The following is a 19,776-nucleotide window of genomic DNA, read 5'->3' on the forward strand; positions in this document are numbered from 1 at the left end:
ATATGAAGCAAATAATACAGGGTTTTTTTCATTACTTGAAGAAAAAGGATTTGATCTTGATAGATTTTATGAAATTTTTCTTTGGTTTTATTGAAACTTCACGATTATGGCCCCGGTAAATGAATAGAATGTCCGTCAGACACCAACATCTCGCGATATGTTAACTTCGCGTGAACAGACGAGACTTCGCGGTTAGCAACAAAGTTTTGCAAGTTTTCCACAAAGTTCCGTCTCATTTTCTACGCGCCCGCGCGAGTAATACAAAAGCAAGATGTTGCAACAATAACCAAACTTTGCAAGGTTCGTATATGGTTTATCTAAGTCGCATTATGTTGCAGATTAAGACATTTTTGGTGTTGCAAACTTTGCAGTGATCTGAAGTTGTGGCAGTTGCATGGCAACATTTCTGCAACAGTGGTAAGGGGGAGGGGGGCAATGCTGTGGCAAACTTCAACTTTCAAGGGTTCTTTTCTTTCTAATTCGAGTGGTCTTGGTGTGAATGATTTCCTTTTAAGTTCTGGGATGTTGTAATACTCTACTCTAATACGATTAGTTTGTGCTTCTTTTGTTTCGTTCTCTCAAGTTTTCACAGTTCACACAACAGAAACCATAACTGTAGACTAGAGTCTAGTTTTGACTTTGAGACTTGCTAAATTCTACAGTAGACTTGTTCCCAAATTTGGCTTCAGCAAATGACAACAGTGAAACAGATGTTACCCTCATTTTGGAACTGTATGGATGTGGTTTAGATTTGCTGTACAGGCCAGCTGAACATGTGAAAAAAGGACACTAATTGTCATTACTATTAACATTATAATAGTACGTCATTGTATTATTATCATTTGCCATGAAATCTCAAAATAGTTTTTGGTGTCACCCAGGGGCTGGGGAAAATCATTGCCCGCCAGGAATCACTACATACTTTATCTTCACGGCAGCAAAATTTCATGTTGTAAGGAAAATGGACATTTTTACTGAACTTTGCTAGTCACTTCACGGTGGCGGCAAGTGATTTACAGAACGGAGGTGTGAAGGAATCATAAATAATAACAACAGTTTTTTCAGAGTGATGATAAGTTCATGGTACAGAGGTGACCGTGAAAACAGTGAACATGAAGTTACAGTGAAAGAAACAAGAATTAAATTTAAAGTATGTCATGTCTTCATGCAAATGCAGGCAGGCCTCATACAACATACATACAGCAGCTGTGTGAGGATGCAGGCTGCAATTTAGAAGAACTACCATGGAGGACAGGGAGGATTGGAGGAGGAGGGTGATGTTCATCCGTGACACTCTCACGACAAGATGATGATGATGATGTCTTAAAGTCTAAAACTGTACAATTTTTCCAGCTGTCCAGCCACAGGTGATGGTTTGTCATCATGCCCGGGAAGAAGAAAGGGAAAGGAAAGAAAGGAAAAGGGAAGAAAGGCAAGAAGGGCAAGAAAAAGGACAAGAACTCGGCTCTGAGAGGAGAGCCCGGGGTAGGTTAATGCAGATTTTAAAACTTGTTTTCTTCACTTTTTCTTCATTTAATCAGACTGTTTATATCTTAACATTTTTTCAAGAATTTTCTTAATAATTTTAATGTATAAGCATAAACCTTCGCCTACTTCCATCCTCATCTTGGGGGTTAGGGACTATGGTCTCTTCAGCACAAGCTTCTTCCATTCTGTCCTGTCCTTTAATAGCTGTCTGTATACTATAGAATATATAAGCCACACCGATTCTATTTGTGGTCATTGGATTTACACTAATTCAAGAATATAAAAGTCAACATGAAAACTGATCTGAAATCTGAGTGGAAAGCCTGTACCTTGATTATTACACACAGTTTCAAAGAGTGAATGTAGTCAGATTCAACTTTTCCTCACAGCCTGCTGTTATATATAAGTTTGCATTTTGACTTCTCTCTGAATTTTTACTCTAAATGTCTGAAAACAAGGACATAGATTTGTTTGGCATTTGCAGGAACCTACTTGAATTTCTGTGAAGTGATATTAAAGTTATATTACTTATTACGTACCTGTGATATGCCATAGCCAGCATGATAACTCAATCAATAGGTTTTCTGGAAACCTCAAACTAATATCAGACCTTGCGTTGGTCTCTCCTAAGGAGCAAAAGCAGTCCTTGACGTCCTCCTTCATAGCAAAGTGTTCTACTGTAACCAGTTAAGGGGGTGGCATACTCGTAAGTCAGGCCGAACTGAGCCGGCTGTCCGTACACAAAAGCATGAAGTCACACTTAATGAGAAATTACCATGGCAACAGGCCTCTTGAGTACCCCGGGGAGGAGTGACCTTGTTGAGGTGTACCTGGGACAGAGAAGGTGGCAGTTGGTTTTGCTGGTTGTTGTTGAAATCGGCTGGTTGGACTTTGTTGGAAAGAGCTGTGTGCCATGTTCAGACTGCCATGGGTTAGTAAACGTTACACATAGCTGACCACGGCCTCTCGACCTTCTCCAGACCATGGTTGGGAGTAAGTCGTTAGCAAGGTCATCTGAAGTTGGGAGTTAGTCGTGAGCTAGGTCATCTGTAGTTGGGAGTTGGTGAGCGAGGTTACCTACTAGTACTACTATTAGTCTTCAAAAGCTGTCTGACTATGAATGTTGACAAGTCAAACTCTGGAAAGTCACAATTTCTGTTTGGATGGGATCAGAGGAGAGAACTGAAGCCAGAATAGGATGGATTCCTGGCTACTCCCAACCAATTGCAACTGCCGACCTGCAACCGGTATGCCAGACTTAATCATACAGTTGTTCACATCATCCACAGGTTTTTAAAAACTCTTATACCCTCCCTCCAGGCTGCTGTGAAGTCGGTTCTGCGTGCGTACGACGAGAACTGCGCCCGGACGGCCTCGCTGTCGTGTGTCGGACTGAGAAGGAAACTCAAGGCCAGCTATGAGGACAACATACTCCTGGAGAAGGTAGGTTATATAGCAATTAATCAATTAATCAATCAATCCATCAATCAATCAATAATAGATAATCAGTATGTCAAGGCCAGCTATGAGGACAACATGCTCCTGGAGAAGATGTATCTTGTTTCAATCAATCAAGCAAGCAATCAATCAATGATATCGATCTATCAATAATTGATGTATCTAGCCATCAATAAATAGTCTTTGTCTGTGCAAGCCATCGTAGACTGCAGTATGTTTTTGATTATCCTGCAGTTCATTATTGAGATGATTGGTGATACTCTTGCATTATTCAAAGTACCGTAATTCTTGTTTCTTTCACTGTAACTTTAGGCTCACTGTTTTCACTGTCACCTCTGGACCGTGAACTTATCATCACCGTGAAAAACCTATTTATGATTCCTCCACACATCCTTCCTGTAAATCACTTGCTACCACCGTGAAGTTAAAGTTAAGTGAAAATGTCAATTTTTCTTACACCGTGAAATTTTGCTACCGTGAAGTTAAAGTACATGTTCATGCTTCTAAATCTTTTCTTTCCCTTTTATTCTGCAATTGTATTAAAAGATTGTAGGCGTTGCTCTTGTATTTACAATTGTACATGACTCTATATCTATTCTTTCCCTTGGATTCTGCAGTTCTCTTTGAAGATTATAGGTGGCGCTCTTGTTTAAGTTACACCATGAACTTCCTTCCTCAGTTCCTTTTGGAGGGTTTCGAGGACCCACTTCTGGACCAACTACCAATGAGCTGCTCCTGGGTGCTGCAGTTTTCTCTGAAGATGATAGGTGGTGCTTATGTTTATCAATGTTTTTCCACAGTTCCTATTGGAGGGTTACGAGGACCCGCCCCCAGATCAACCAATAATGATGGTGGAGCCGCTTTTGGATGCGCTTCGTTCGGAGAGATACGTGTTCATCAAGGAGCTGTCTGTGTGGGACGTCCCGCTGAAACACGAAAACGTCGCGTCTGTGGTCAGTTTCTGCCCTTGTGTTATCTGTTGTAATCAAGTGTTAGTCCTACTGTGAGAGGCCCTGGTCTAAAGATTTTGGCAATTGCGAAAGGAAGAAGTACAAAAAGACAAAAAAAACTGAATTTTCTACTCAAGAGTTGTCCAGAATTCAAGAGTCATTGGGAAAGTTTGTAAAACTATACCTCAAAAGTTTCTGATATGTTCTTGTTTGCAGAAAACTGGTAAAAGGGCAAATGTCTAAATTTCTGCTGTATGAAAAGTTTTTTGCATACGATTTTAGGTCCTCATGGATTTGTGTACATGAGTTTTTTTAGCCTGTTTTTTCCGTTCTTTTTCTGTAATATCCAACATGAGTAGAACATTGGACTAAGCATTATATCACAGTCAAGAAGTTTAAATTACACCAACAAAACTTTCAAGCGAAGCCCTAACCTTGACGTGACCTTGGTTGTATCCCATCAGGCCTTGCTGCTGGAGAAGCAGGTGTACCCCGTGCGGCAGCTGGAACTGTTGGATTGTGGGATTGAGAGTTACCCTGTGACCCGACTGGCAAGGTCGTTCCCAGCTCACCCCTTCCTTTCAACCATCGTACTCGACTATAACGAGTGAGTAGTAAAGATTGGTGACTCAAGATTTGGAAAGACAATGAAAATGTTGTGAAAGTGTAAATAATTTGAAACGATCAACGATTGACAGCCACAGGTAGATTAAGAAACAACATTGCGTTCACTATGCTGGGACTGAACGGCTGAAAAACTTTTTAACCCAATTTGATTCTTACATTGTACTAAAGGATTCTTTAACCATTCAGCTGCTTAGAATATGTCTTTTACTAGCTGGAATATCCAGTTTGGCTCGAACAGTGTAATAATGAATGTACTGTGCAATTGCTTAATGTTATTGTTACCCACTGTACTAACTGTACACAATTCAGGGACTTGCAAGCCATTACCTGGGCATGTAAGTTTATAGTTTTTAATAGATAAATGAAAAAAAGCCAATGTGGTATAGCAGCAAGAAACATAAAGTCTTGGTATAGCCCCCTCAAATATGAATACTATAAGAATATGACATATTACACTACAAGGGGCAAATGTTTACATTGTAAATCATGAATGCAAGACAGCAGATTCTTGTGTTCTCAAAACACATTGAATTGCATTTTTAAGAGAATTCTGCTTGCTGATGCCTGTACCATCTTTCCCCCTGCAGGATAGGAGGGAATATATATATTTTAAAATATAGATACATAATATACAATAAAATATTGCTCTCTTCTAACAGGATAGGCGATGCTGGTTGCTGTGGCCTGTGTGCCAGCCTGTCTAAAAATGTCCTGATCCAGACGGTGTGCAAAATACTCACATATACATACATGATATACAATAAAATATTGCTCTCTTCTAACAGGATAGGAGACGCTGGCTGCCGGGGCCTGTGTGCCGGTCTGTCTAAAAACGTCCTGATCCAGACGGTGAGTCTGAACTTCTGTGGGCTGGAGGTGGAGAGTGGGCGGATCCTGGCGGGGATGGTCACCAACTCGGCCGTGTGGTGGGTGTCTGTTTGTTTGTGTGTTTGTTTGTCTCAAACGCCAAACCTGTGCACGTGAAAGAGCCCCACACACTAAATGAGCAGAGTAGGGGTGACCCGGTGTGCATGGCTAAAAAAGCAACAGAAAAAAGTTTAAAAACTATGGTACAGTGCTCAGGCCAGAAACTGGCCCCTTGCTTTCCAGGAAGATCCTCCGAGCAGTCCTGTCCCTTGCCCTAGCCTCTGTTTCCCGACTGTTTAAGCCTGTGTCCTTCACAATTTCTGGGGTAGCGAACTCCTAAAAAAAACTATATTGCACAAAAATCAGCTACCAAAATAGCATTATGCTTCGTCCCAAGCATCACACTAACTTCGAGTTCGCTTGACTGGAGAAGAAGCGGAAGAATCTTACTAGATAAACTGCAGTACCACCCTTCTCTGCTAGGTGATACTATTCGTACATGCAACATGATTGAACTTTCAAACTTGATTATTTAGTACTAAAGTAGCTAAGTAGATAGAGTGCAGTACCACTTCTGTCTGCTAGATGACATTGTTCGTACATGCAGAAGCGAAAGGATGACAGATAAACTTTCAAGCTTGTATGTTATAACCGGTAATGCATAGACTGCAGTACCACCTCTCTCTGCTAGGTGACACTGTTGTTATTATCTTTCCTTCCTTCTCCCCGCAATCTGTTCCTAAAGGAGAGCCACACCTCAAGCATCTTAACTAACCTACCACTCTTGTAAAAAAGAGTAGGGGACATTCCTGATGTGAGTGGATCAAATTAATCTGCATATGCAGCCTGTACTGTTAGGTACAAACCTTGACGTGGTTTTACCAGGTATACATATTAAAAACAACTTTCAGAGATCCGAAAATAACTTCATCAGGTTGGTAGAAAATAGGATATGGGAGATTCTTTATACACAGCCAGGTATTGATCTCACCAACTTAGCCATATTTAGGACAGTGTTCTCACCGCAAAAGCGCCACCTACATGGGCTACTTATAGCGGTGAGAAGCAGCACTCCAGTCAGAAGCTCTGAAGAAGGTGTCTGACAGACATCAAAATGTTAGCAGGTGAGATCAATACCTGGTTGTGTATAAAGAATCTCCTATATCCAACCTTCAGAGATGCAGGCTTTATACTATTCCTTCCTTCTCCCAGCAATCTGTTCCTTGATGGGAACGACCTTGAGTGTGAGGGCGCGATGGAGCTGATCAAGATGGTGGCTGACACGGCGGAGCGCGAGGCCTTCGAGCGCGCGGAGGAGGTCAGGATGAAGGCGGAGCTCGAGGCAGAGAAGGAACTGGAAGGTACGTTGATGAAGGTTAGACAAGAAGGTAACAGGATACGCCATAAAACAATTACTCATGACAAGCAACTGGAAAAAATATTGAAACAAAACTCTATCTGCGGGGTGATTTTTTTTCCGTGATTTCTGATTGCAAGTGTTAATGAAAAGTTGTTTTCCTAACTTCTTTTGCATCCTTAAAGTCTAAAGTCTTACTATAAGATGCACTCTATGGATTAAGGAGGCTGTATGGATCAGAAAATCTACTCAGTCATGAACCGTGGTGAGGGGGGAAGCAAACTGAGTCAGTCATGTTTAGGGCTGCATTCTTCACACTGCAGCAGCGACACCTAGCGAAGCAGAACCCGTCAGTATTGCCCTGAGCAAGGTGACAGTCAGTCACAGAAACATTGGCTAGGCATAAACAATCGGTTATGTACCTTTATTTAAAGTCTAAAATGTTCACACCAAGTTGCATGTTGTTTCCACAGTGAAGAACGGCTCCGTGAGTTCTGTGAATAGTTTCATCAGGGTACATTTAACTGGTGAATCACTTGAAAACAAAGTTCTTTGAACACAACCAGAGACTAAATTGTTACCCTCTTAAGTCTAAGAGTTTCATGTTGTTTCCCCAGCTAAAAATGGCCGTGTGCGGACAGCCATCTCCGCTACCAGCTCCAGGAGCGAGGGAGAGGACGAGAAGGAAGACAAGGAGGAGGGGGGCGGCAAGGCCAAGAAGGGCAAGAAAGGGAAGAAGAAGAAGAAAGGTAACTTAAAGGCTAAGCATGGACTTAGCACACTTCTAGCAGCCTTTTCACCCATCAGACCCCTAGAACCACAGCAAAAGATTGTGTAACAATTAGGCTAGCTTAGACTAGAAAAAAGATAAGCACCTTGTTCGTTGCTCAAGCAACTGGATAAGATCATATCCAGTTGCTTGAGCAACTGTTTTTTGGCATATTAACAGGATGTCTAACCTTCATCAAAGTATCTTGTTTGCTGGTTTGTCTTGCATAACCGATAAACCAAATCAGGGTATGGACCCCTACTCTTTTCGATAAGTGTGATGGAATCTTTAAGATGAGGTGTGGCTCTCCTCAAACACAATTCACTTTTGCACAGTTCCAAAAGAATGCAAATCATGGTCCACTGGGATTCGAACCCCTGACTCTGTGATAGAGTAGTAGTGCAGCTACTGATTGCTGTGCACGAAACCCCCTAACCCAATCCTGAAGCATATTCGGTACAGCCCCCAAACCAACAGTGCAGATTAAACAGGACGCTATCAGGTGTTCGGCTAGTTTGATCAATATGTGACGTTAGACACGGGATAGTTCTGACGCCAAGCTGTCGGGTACGATCACAAAAGGATGGCCTGAAAAGGCGGAACAGCACAAGATTAATCCATGTGCGTGCGTCACTGGATGCAGGTCGACATGGAATGTCAGATCCCCTTCGGTGCTACTTCATGTCAGGCAGATCTGCATGTAGGATCCACTGATTGATTGATGTAATGTCACTATCATGATTCCACCGGCCTGGTACTGAAGCATGCCACATATTTTTAAAAAGTATAATCTGAAGATATCTACCAAATACTGCATTGACAAGCAAAATGATAATGACAAAAATGAAGTGAAAGTCCTACTTTTCAAATCAAGGTTTACATGGAAATTCAAATTCCCGTTCCGGTCTTTCAAGTCAGATACATTATCAAATCAACATCAAACTTTGTTGCACAACAGGTACAGGAGTGGCCTTTGACAATTGAGTAGAAGAAAAAAAATTTAAGCGAGAGATTATCTAAAATCACATTATTTTTATCACTTTGATATACCCGATTGTAAAAATTATAGATATACCACAACATAGAGAACACTCTTTTTCTTCAAAGTAAAACTTTCCTGTACACCCAGTAGCAGGGCTGATCCGACGTGGAGCCCTTAGAATTCAGGACATGACTTCCAAATGCAAAGTGTCCAGAGGGTATAACTGGGGGCACGTAGGCAACGTCGCATTGCTGACGTTGAGCAGAGTTACGTGCCAAGATGAATGTAGTAGACGCAGCTAGATTGGGGCTGGAAATACCCAACTATAAATATTTTAAAAGATTTTAAGTTTGCAGGTGAAGATATAAACCTCTGACTGTTTCAAAATTGTATCCAGATTCCGGAGTAACTATTTTTGCAGGCTATAGAAAATGTAGATTTTCAGGTAGTGTTGGGTTTTGCTGATGTTGAGTGGAGTAATACGTGCCAAGATGAATGTAGTACACATAGCTAGATTGGGGATGGAGACACCCAACTGTCAATCTTTAGAAAAGATTTTAAGTTTGCAGGTGAAAATATGAACAACTTGCGGGCTTTAGAAAATGTAGATTTTATCTAATGTTGGGTTTTTGGTGACGTTGAATTGAATTACGTGCCAAGATGACACATGAATGTACATGACCACCTGCAAGTTGCAGGTGAAGTAACGCAATCAGAGAAGACTTACACAGACATACACACACACACACACACACACACACACACACATACACACACATACACACACACACACAAGAGAAGGCTTTGTCCCCTTTGCCCCATACTGAGGCCACAGACACACACTGTGAATGGCTGAAGACTTACAAAGCCATCTACATCAGCTGTTGAAATAGACATCATCAGGCTAAGATGCAGTATTGGTGAAACAGCAGCTAAGATATTTGCAAAAAGTTAAGGTAAAAGTTCTGACAACTTGCATTACTGTAAATGCAGAAATGTTCGCGGTGGTTATATGTTCGCAGTTTTCGCGGCGACCGTCTCACCGCCAATTTAAAACCACCACAAACATTTCTGTCCAATACTGCAGCAGTATGTGACTATAGCGCTGCGGCAAACTTAAAACCACCGCGAACACTCCATTTTTGCCTTAGTGCGTAATACAAACCAGGCGAACTTAAATGCATTTACAGTATTATGGGTACAATAAAAAGTATAGTATTTCGAGCCCTTACCTGTTCAGAGAAAATCTAACAATGACAGTGTGTAATCAACATGTATCACATGTGTCCCTGTACCACGTAAGCCACAGGATAGGGAATTCAATTAGGATCATCAATATCTGCAGCTTTTGGCTTCTGATGAGGAATCACCCAGGTGTACGTGTGTAATGATGGTGTATAGATTAGATTGATGGTCGGCACATGATGCTGATGTGACCCTGGCACAGTAGTTTGTACATGGAATGGTTTATTTCAGAGTCAAATTCACTTATTTTTGCGGGCACTTAATTTGTTGTTCTAGTACAGGAACTAGTAAGAATGACTTTTGTAAACTTTTGTAAGGCTACACCAAGTAATTTTTATGGATGACGTCCGCACGCGCATTGATTTTGGTCTGTTCCCAGAAAAAAACCAAGAAATTCCACTTCCTGTAACTATGATCATAGAGTTACAACAGTGCGGCAAATCGAAAGAAACAGGACAGGACAACAGCTGCTGTTCAACTTCAACTGATTTATTCAAATTATTGCTTTTTCATGATGAATAAAAGAATTGTTAGTTGTTACACTGTGTTCTCTCATTCAATTTGTGTCCTAACATGTGTCGTCGACTGTTATATTTCAAATCTAGGACTCTTGTTTTTTTCGGCCCTTCTTGGATTTTTTTTCGCGCTCTCGCATTAGATTTAGGGTCTCCAAAGGACGTCATCCATAAAAATTACTTGGTGTAGCCTAAGCTTTAAATAAAATTGACAATATGGGATCCCAAACAATGAGTGGGACGGAAAACAATTTTTAAGCTTGAGACAGCTTTGGTTGCAATGATTTCTTTTTTTGAGGATATGCCTGAAGTTTTTACCTGATGTGTCTACTTAAAAAACATTAGTTTTAAGACAATGTGTCAAAAATGTATATTAATTTATTTATGATTGATTGATTGTGATTGATTAACCATTATAATATCATTTTGATGCTCGTTAAAAATAAGATTCATCAGGATCATACCGGGTACATTTGTATATGATAATTGAATTAACAAAGTTAACGAACAAGCTTACAAACTAACTAAGGTATAAACGAACAATCAGGCTAGTTATTTAGAAGAAAACAGGGAAAAAATTTGTTTCCCATATCGCATCCAGCTAGTCATTGCTTTTTGTTGGAAACGGTTTTAGCTCTTCCATAAAACAATTCATTCTTTCGACAGGAAAGAAGAAGAAGAAGGAGGCTGAGCCGCCGAAGGTGGGCCCGTGGTTGAAGAAGCTCCACCTAGCGGAGAACGGGCTCGATGCATTTGGGAAGGCGGGGAACTACGCGCCCGTCATCTGTATGAGACTCTTTAGAAAGTAAGGAAACCTTAAAGTTTGTAAGGGATCTTGAAATTGGAATCTTAAGATTCTAAACTTAAGGGATTTAAGTACATGTTGTGTGTATTGTTTTATGCTAAAGGCTTTGAATTGAATTGAATTCAATTGAATTGAATAACAAAAAACTAACTGAAAGCTAAACACATTTTTAAATTTGGAATCTTAAGGGACCATACGATATTTAGCGGGGGGGGAGGGGTGGTGCGTTGGGGGGGGAGGGTCATGGTAAAATTTTTCGAGGTGGGGGGGAGGGTCATGGAAAAAAATTCTGGGTTGGGGGGGAGGGTCACGGACTTTTTTTTTACGAATCCGTTGAATTGTTGTACATAAACATTATGCTGTGGGCCGACAAACTGACGCTGTAAATAGCCCGCTATGCATGCTGTATTTTCACCGAGCGTAGCGGCGAAAAAATACAAAACTACCGTAGTAAACATGCCGAAGCACACGTCCAGCACGCGCCTCCACTGTTTCACAGGATCCGGAAGCTATCCAGCTATCAGCTCTAAGGGAGGTGCCAAATACTAAATTAGCACCCCGCCTTACCGCTCCGATCTTATCTCACAGCCCCTCCCACCCGGCTACTCTCCAAGCAGAGCATGGGTTTCGGCTGGTTTTTGACGTGTTTTTAGGCGTTTTTGTTGGCTTTCTACTTTGTCATCTTTTTTTTGTCTAGACAAAGTAGAAAGCCCGGCAAAAACGCCTAAAAACACGTCAAAAACCAGCCGAAACCCATGCTCTGCTTGGAGAGTACACCCGGCAGCATCGCGCCAAAACGTAACAGTAGACGACATGGCCGAGTACGCCTCTCTGTGACGATCAGCGGGGTGGGTCCCGGACTATTATTAGAACAGATTCCGGGTAATATCCTTATTTGGAAGTTGATAGTCCGCAGTTGAGCAACACAGAAGCTGTTATTTAATAACGTAAAATATTCCTTTCTTTGTCAGTGCGGGAGAGAATTAATTTTTAACTGTATTTCTGACAAATTTCTGGAGCAAGAATATGTCATTTTTTCATCCAGAACAGTGAATTGATGCACATAAAATTCATTTCTACCAAAGTAGGAAGATAATGTTTCAACTAAATTGATAAGCTTCACCATGATTGGACGATTCGGCTACTTCAAATTTGTGGCGCCGCCCATGACTTTCCTTGTTCCCAGGGCATCTAGTCTTTCTGGCGCCTTGGCGACTGTCATCAAAGGCTGCCGACTGTCAATCAGCGGCAATATCCTGGGAAAATACGTGAGTTGGAACTACGTGTGGCAGTCACCAGCGAACTTCTGGCGACCGGTGATTTTTACGTTCCTTGAACTTTCAGTTCCACGTTTTCTGTAGTAGTTACAATTTGACGCAGAACAGCGGTTTCGGAGGCTTCCTGGAACGGCGGCGTATATATTTGGGAAATCTTGGGGGGTGACGCGATTTCTATCAACACGGGCCAAGGTTCTCTAAATTATGCCGACAAAGGGACTTTCGCCGCAGAGAGAGTTACGTCGCAGAGGGACGACCGCCTCGGCGGCGATTTTTCTGGAAACATGTCAGCGTTTAAGCGTGGGAATACCAGGAATATCGCTTCTTATTTCGCACCGAAGAGAACTTCTGACAGCGACGATATTGTAGCGCTTCGACTTCGGAGAAGACGGACACAGCAAAAAAAAACGGAGAACTGGTATCGACTATTGATATTTTTGAGTAGCTAAATAAACCAGCGAGGTTAAAATCTCCTTGAATAAACTATTGATATTGTTGTTTCTGAGATTTTAGTTGTCTTTCACGGTTTCACCTAAACTTAAGTATTGTATGTCAAGGTCCTGTGGAGAATAGAAGTTGATTGACTACCATGATTATCATAAATATAACCCTCAAAACTGAAAAAGAAGCCTTCTCAATAGCCTAAAAATGCAAGAGCTTCCGGGAGGCTTCGCCCCTGGGTCATTAAACTTACTTTGTTTACCAGCAAAATTTGTTCATCAAAATTCGGGAAATAGCATTTCAATGGTTAAAGATTTTTAGATTTTCCTGCGGGCGCATGTCGCGCCTCCCGCGGCGAAAAATATGTCGGAGGGCATCGTCCCCAAAAAATCAAGCTGTATTTCTTTTTACAATAGAGATGTCTATATATCTGCTTGATTAAACTTAGCTTACTCTTCCAGCAAAATTTGTCTCTCATATAGCAGTTCAAAGGGTCCCGATTTCAAAATTTTCTCAACTGTCTTGCCCCCTATGCAATTTGATTTTTTTGCTATCGCCTCTGGTACCGACAACCGCTGGTTCCCGGTTCTTGTTTTATAGCATGCGTCAGCTATCCCAAGTGGACGCCCGATGTCCATATAGTAGTTGTTTTATAAATGGGGGTCGTTTTTCTACCATTTTTACACGATACCTGTAGGGGGAGGGTCATGGTAAATTTTTTCGAGGTGGGGGGGAGGGTCATGGAAAAAAATTTTGAAATGGGGGGGAGGGTCATGGAAAATTTTTTTGACCGGACTTCCAGTGCACCACCCCTCCCCCCCCGCTAAATATCGTATGGTCCCTAAAACTTTAACACTTTGGATTCAGATATTTCTAATGATAACTTCTATCAATCTGGAAACTGTACAAGTGACCACCTCTACACAAGGACCACCTGGCCAATGAGACCAACTTTGGTGGTCCCTTATAAGTTTTCCCATTGACAGAAGATTGAGAATCCTGTCTATAGTGACCACCTGTCCACTGTGACTATTTTCCTCAATGATTTGTTTGATTGATTGATTGATTGATTGATTGATTGATTGATTGATTGATTGATTGATTGATTGATTGATTGATTGATTGATTGATTGATTAACTTTTTCCCAGGTTGATCACAAACTCCAACTGCCTGGAGGAACTTGACCTTGGAGACAACCACATCGGTGACCTTGGAGGTCGGGAACTTCTACAGGCCCTTCTGGACAGGAAGGAAGGTCAGGAGATGTTTGTTTGTTAGTTTGTTTGTTTTTGTTTCTTGGTTGGTTTACTTCAGTTACTTACTCTGTGTGTGTGTGTGTGTGTGTGTGTGTGTGTGTGTGTGTGTGAATGTGTGTGTGAATGTGTGTGTATGTGTGTACTTGTGTGTATGTGTGTGCATGTTTCCCAATATAGTACACACACAATTCAGTATTGCCATCCATCCATCTTCAACTATTTTTATCCATGGGAACGGAAGGACTATATTATGGAAGACAAAGATAGTAACTAGCATTTAACATATCAAATAACTGGAATGCCCAATCATTGTTGCATAATTTATTTCATCCACTTTGACGTGATGAAATTTATCTTTTTATCGGATCAACATCACAGATGAAATCATATTACCACAAATACTATAAATCTGTTTGCACCTATGCATCAATTTGTATGTAATTTCATTCATCACAGCATTACATTGATAATTGAATTGTGTAACAACTTTGTCTTGATGTTGGCAAAACAAGGCAAAATTCTATTATAGCAAATGTCATAAAGAACTAATTCACCTCCATCAAGCATCAATTTGGTTGCAGTTTCATTCACTACAATGTTTGGTTGTGATTATCTCACAGAATTGTATTACAGCAAATAACAGTCATAACAAATCAATTATTTATCTCAACTAAGCCTCCATTTGGGACTTCAATTAGCGCAAGGTTAGGATGATAAATGTTAATTTGCCTTTATCAGAATATCATAGCAAGGCAAAATTATATGTTACACCAAATCACATCGGATTCCCTTGCTAGCTACTGGAGTTAATGACTGTCACTGTTGACTTTCAAGCTCACATGGCTAAAAATTGTATTATAGAAAATACTGTAAATGCAGAAATGTTCGCCGGTGTTTCTGTAACGCTACTATAAATAATTTTATTTATTTCTAATGCAAACTCATAAACATTCCCTACATTTTCTCCCTACCACAAAATCAAAACCATGCAAATCAGTGCATTTCAAATAAGCATCAATTGTTACTGTATACTGATGATATTAATTAGTTTAATCTATCACAATATTAATCCGATAATGGAATGTTAATTGGCTGTACATGTTATCTCATGATGAAAGCAAGATGAAATGTTATTATATCAAAATTCATGTTCCCAATCAAAATTCATGTTCCCAATCAAAATTCATGTTCCCAATAAAACAGTTTACTCAAGCAAAAGTGGATAGGATTTTGGAAACAGTCAGGCGTTTCAGTTAGCATCCACTGCTTTTTGCCAGCGTCTCTGTACTGAGCAAGATATGTTGATCAGCAGGTTTTTAACCATAAACCATGAATTGATATGCTAATAAGGTGTAGACAAATTTCAGACAGTCCAAAATTCATATAGATAAAAGCTAAGTGTAGCCACTTGTGATTTTCAAACTCACATGACCCGAATGCTGTAGGAAGATATTGATCGATTCCGTTGCCGTTTCATGATCTGCGAATCGTAAATCCTCGTCCATCGCTACGGTTACGATCATTTATTATTGATTCTCACACCTCACATGACCGGACTTTCATGCCAAAGCGTCGTTTGACGTAGAACGGCGTTCTATCGCCGCCGGGTGATTTGTGATTGTCACGTTCCCATGAGGCCGTGTGGCGGGTGATCATGCGGCGATCACATGCCCGGCGCATGATCATCACATGATCGGCACATGCTGCCGGGAGCACGTGGGCTGGGGGAAGCCTCTGTGTTATTTATCTGTCATTCGTGCAGACTTCAGATGGTGCGGTTTTATTACATTAAGGGATGACACTACGCAGTCTGTGTGATCCGTGTGCATTTCAGAGACTGCACTTTAGATAAGGCAACACTATCTTAATATGTTGGTTGTAAGATTTAAAAAAGATGTATTTATTTCTTTGTTTCTTGGTGTTATTTATATGTCATTCATGCAGATTTCTCTGGAGTGGTTTTATTTCATCAAAGGATGACACTATATAGTCTCTGTTATCCGTGTGCATTTCAGAGACTGCACTTTAGATAAGGCCGTACTATCTAGTATGTTGGTTGTCTGATTTAAAAAAGACAAGTATTGAATTCATTTATTTATCTAGTAATGTTGGGTTTTTTTTACCAGGTTTTCTCTCTCAGTGACTGAGCACTTTTCAGAGTGGCCCCTAGAGTACACACATTGAATTGGAATATGTACCTGAAAGCAGAGTGTAAAATACATCCTCTGTAAATCCATTCTTTTTGGATATCAACGTTCCATTAGAGTCTAAGGAAAAATGTAAATGTACCTTGAATTGGTACACACAGTTTCAGGGAGCGAAATCAATATGGTCAGATTTCAGTTTCCCTCCCAGCCTCCTGTTGTCATCTAAGCTCTGATTTTTCAATTCAGAATGTCTGAGAAACAAGGAAATTAACTGGTCTGGCCTTAGAGATAACATTACTCAGTCAATGGAATCCATAGACATCTCAGACACAGCATTACAGTATGTAATTTTAGATAAATGAAGTCACAACCAAAAAGAAAGCCAAATATCAAGTCACGCATAATCCTTGTACAATGCAATGATGAGTGGCCCCAACAGTTATTACATATAAATGACTGATGTTCCTTGTGGAATACTGATATGCCTTTTTCAATCTCCAGGGTTTGCAACTTCCACTGAAAGGCTTATTATCAGCATTTTTCATGGGGGAATGTCAACCCAATGACTCTTTCCAAAGAAATCCATCTAGTGGTGCTACACTTTGAGTATGTCAGATTCGAAGGTGTTTGAGACTAGCGTTATATGTTAAATCGAACAAAAACTCAGTTATGCCCGTCACACATTTGCCAAGCTTTGCCTGTATTTATTGATTGTCAGAAGCTTAAGGTCTCTGTATTTCAACATCAGCAGAGCCAAGGCTTAGCATATTTTTTTGCCTCAAAGTTTAGCCTATCACACATTGCATGGAGTTTGGGGCCCTGTTGACCAATCTCTAAGAATCATGCAATGATCAACAGGACACTGGGTCTATTACTCCAAAAAATGTCATTAAGAACTCACTAAATCTGCAAGAGTTTTGAGTAGATTTCTGCGTCACTACACTGGATACAAAATACGTCTCTCTGCTGTCATCACTGTTTTGGAAACAACCAGAAGCACTTCCATTATGTAAACAACAAAGACATATAGCCTGAACCAACACTGTATCAGTGTGCCCAGGGTGGGGTCAGGATGTTTGATAGCCAATTCCTGGTCATACAGGTGGTCTCTGTGCAAACATAAACATTGTGCAGTTCCTTGTAGCTAGCATATGTTTAGCAAACTAGATTTAACAGTCCAGGGTTTGAGTCCTAGCCTTACTGGGACTTACAGGTGTTATCTCTGTGCAAAGATAATGGCATAATTCCTAATAGATTTTCTAGCTATCATCAAAAAGCATTAATTTGTAGGTTTAGCAATCCTGCCTCTAGATTTGACAGTCAAGATTTTGAATTTTGGCCTACAGGCCATGGGTTATTGTATAGAAGATCTTAAATCAGAGGAAAGCGCTAGACTTTTGGTTAGGAGTCCTACCTTTAGATCTAAAGGTTGGGGGTTCAAATCCTGCCAATTTATCATAGGCCAAAATGGATGTTTCCATTTCCTAGTAGACAGTGCATTTCCTAGTACTGTGATACAAGTGGCATCTGTCCAAATATACAGTTCCTAGTAGTGCAGCAGAAAGCACTACACTTGTGGTTCGCTCTGAGTACAAAGATCAAAAGGTTTGGGTAAATTGGGTTTTGATTTTTTGAATCCTGGCAATACATAATAGCCCCTGTGTGCCCAGGGTGGGTTCAGGATGTTGTAGCCATTTCCTGCTCATACAGGTGGTGTCTGTGCAAACATACAGCTCCTGGTTACAAGCAATCCTGCCACTAGATTTGCAAACTTAAAAGACCATGAAAACGTACCTTCTACTCCTACCATGAAATTAAATCCCCCACAATTACAAATGAATTTAACATATTTTTACAGTAACTGCTCAATGACTGTCATTGGTTGACATTAGCCAAGCATGGCCTCCCAACTTTCTCCAGACCATGGTTTGGGGTTAGTCGTGAGTAGGGTCATTTATGGTTGTGAGTTGGTTGTCGAGATTGACTTATAATCTTTATAAGTTGTCTGCGCCAGCCGACTATGAATTATGACAAATTAAACTCTGAGGAAAGTCATATTCTGCTTGGATGCTATCAGAGGAGTGAACTGGAGCTTGACTAGGATGGATTCCAGGCTACTCCCAACAGTGCCGACCTTGGTTGGAGAATGGTCAGTACTTGGAAGGTCCAGAATGTGTGACAAAGGCTTAAAGGATTTCCTGTATGAACTAAAGAATAAATGAATAGACTAATGTTCCATCTCCTCCCCCCCCCCGCAGCCAAACTGCCGACCTTGAGCCTAGGGGTGAGTCCCATGATGCACCAGGACACCTTCACCCTGCTTATGAAGCACAGCGGAAGTCTGAAGAAGAAGGGGAAGAAGAAGAAGGGCAAAGGCAAGGGCAAGAAGGTCAGACAAATCCATCTTACAAACGTGACTTGTAATGGTCATGGTGAGCTGTGCGATTTTCTTTTTCTGTGGCTCGCCTAGCCTGGGTGTCATCCTATTTCTACCGGGGCTTCTACATTCGCCCGTTACCCTAAATTTTTTTAGGGTAGCGAATGTAGGAGCCCCGGTAGAAATAGGATGGCACCCAGGCTAGGTTTGCCAGCGTTATGGCATGATTTTGTTGTGGGCATATATACATCATAACAATTTCTAATGTCTGTTTTATTTTTCCTCCACAGAAAAAGAAGAAATGAAGGAGAAAGGCTGCTGCACAGTTGGCCGGGCAACTGAATGCTATGCAGGAATTTTGTCTTCCAAAGAAATAGTTTTGGTCAACGAAATGTTCACATTTGATGAAAAACAATCATTCAAGCATGCTTCCAAAAAAGATTCAGAGAATCATGAGGTTTGATTTATGCAAAATTGTCTGTCCTAAACACACATCCACTGCCTGCGACACCGAAACAGGTGCTGCGTTTGTTAACAATTTGACCTTCGGTGACTTTTGATCTGGAGGTCATTTGCTGTTTACCCGCATATTTGGTCGGAGCACTTTTCCTGAAACATTGTTATTGTAAACACCTTCGACCTCTACAGAAAGGTCACCTCAGGCGGTTATTGACCTCATCATAGAACAAAGTGGAACAGTCCATTGAACACTGTAGGGGGAGTTTGTCAAGGGGAAATGTTAATTATTCATGGCTAGAATCTTGTGTATAACCATGACACAGGGAAATTTTATTATATGATTTTATGACTGTCAAAATAATGTAAGTTTTGATCAAAGAGAGATGTTGAAAAACTTATAATGAGTAATAGACCAGATAATAGACCAGATAATGTTAATCATGCAATGAAATAGCTCAAATCAGTGAGTTTAAAATTAACAATTCGCTCTTTTTTGCATCTCAGGTTTTTACAGAACTTTGATGAAAGTGAAACTTATACATGTATCTGTACACTTCGTGCTGAAGCAATAATGTTTAATGTGATTTTACCAAGAGATTATAATGTACATAGCTTTGTATGTATGATTATATTTTTAAAAGATACATATCACAATAAGAGTGTGTATATCATGCATTTATATACATAAATATATTTTTATGGAATAAAGTAAGGTAGAATACAAAGATATGGCCCGTTTGTACTTATAGGAGTTC

The 19,776-nt window shown here is 40.6% G+C and overlaps 3 protein-coding genes across 3 annotated transcripts in view; all 3 read left to right on the forward strand.

Moving 5' to 3' along the window:
- LOC136423483 (uncharacterized) overlaps positions 1-19,776 on the forward strand; it is a 150,004-nt gene that overhangs the window by 60,378 nt on the left and 69,850 nt on the right. The window lies entirely within an intron of this gene.
- Positions 166-19,438, forward strand: LOC136423482 (uncharacterized). Its single transcript, XM_066411647.1, has 12 exons — positions 166-300; positions 1,354-1,485; positions 2,809-2,931; positions 3,747-3,899; positions 4,361-4,503; positions 5,309-5,449; positions 6,603-6,751; positions 7,365-7,496; positions 10,925-11,063; positions 13,931-14,037; positions 18,444-18,574; positions 18,853-19,438. Exons 2-12 carry the CDS (start codon positions 1,384-1,386, stop codon positions 18,865-18,867), a joined length of 1,335 nt encoding a protein of 444 aa, XP_066267744.1. The 5' UTR covers positions 166-300; positions 1,354-1,383; the 3' UTR covers positions 18,868-19,438.
- The window catches only part of LOC136423484 (uncharacterized), a 72,156-nt gene continuing 63,238 nt past the window's right edge, over positions 10,859-19,776 (forward strand). Inside the window, exon 1 of the mRNA XM_066411650.1 lies at positions 10,859-10,862. The gene's annotated coding sequence lies outside the window, so the exon portion shown is untranslated. The remainder of the gene's footprint in view (positions 10,863-19,776) is intronic.

The sequence above is a fragment of the Branchiostoma lanceolatum genome, chromosome 17 (assembly GCF_035083965.1).
Source record: "Branchiostoma lanceolatum isolate klBraLanc5 chromosome 17, klBraLanc5.hap2, whole genome shotgun sequence".
In the NCBI taxonomy this organism is placed as follows: Eukaryota; Metazoa; Chordata; class Leptocardii; order Amphioxiformes; family Branchiostomatidae; genus Branchiostoma; species Branchiostoma lanceolatum.

Coding starts and splice junctions, on each gene's coding strand:
- LOC136423482 (XM_066411647.1), top strand. CDS start 1,384: ATGCCCGGGAAGAAGAAAGGGAAAGGAAAGAAAGGAAAAGGGAAGAAA. Junction 5,450..6,602: donor GTCACCAACTCGGCCGTGTG/GTGGGTGTCTGT, acceptor TCCTTCTCCCAG/CAATCTGTTCCTTGATGGGA. Junction 7,497..10,924: donor AGGGAAGAAGAAGAAGAAAG/GTAACTTAAAGG, acceptor TTCTTTCGACAG/GAAAGAAGAAGAAGAAGGAG.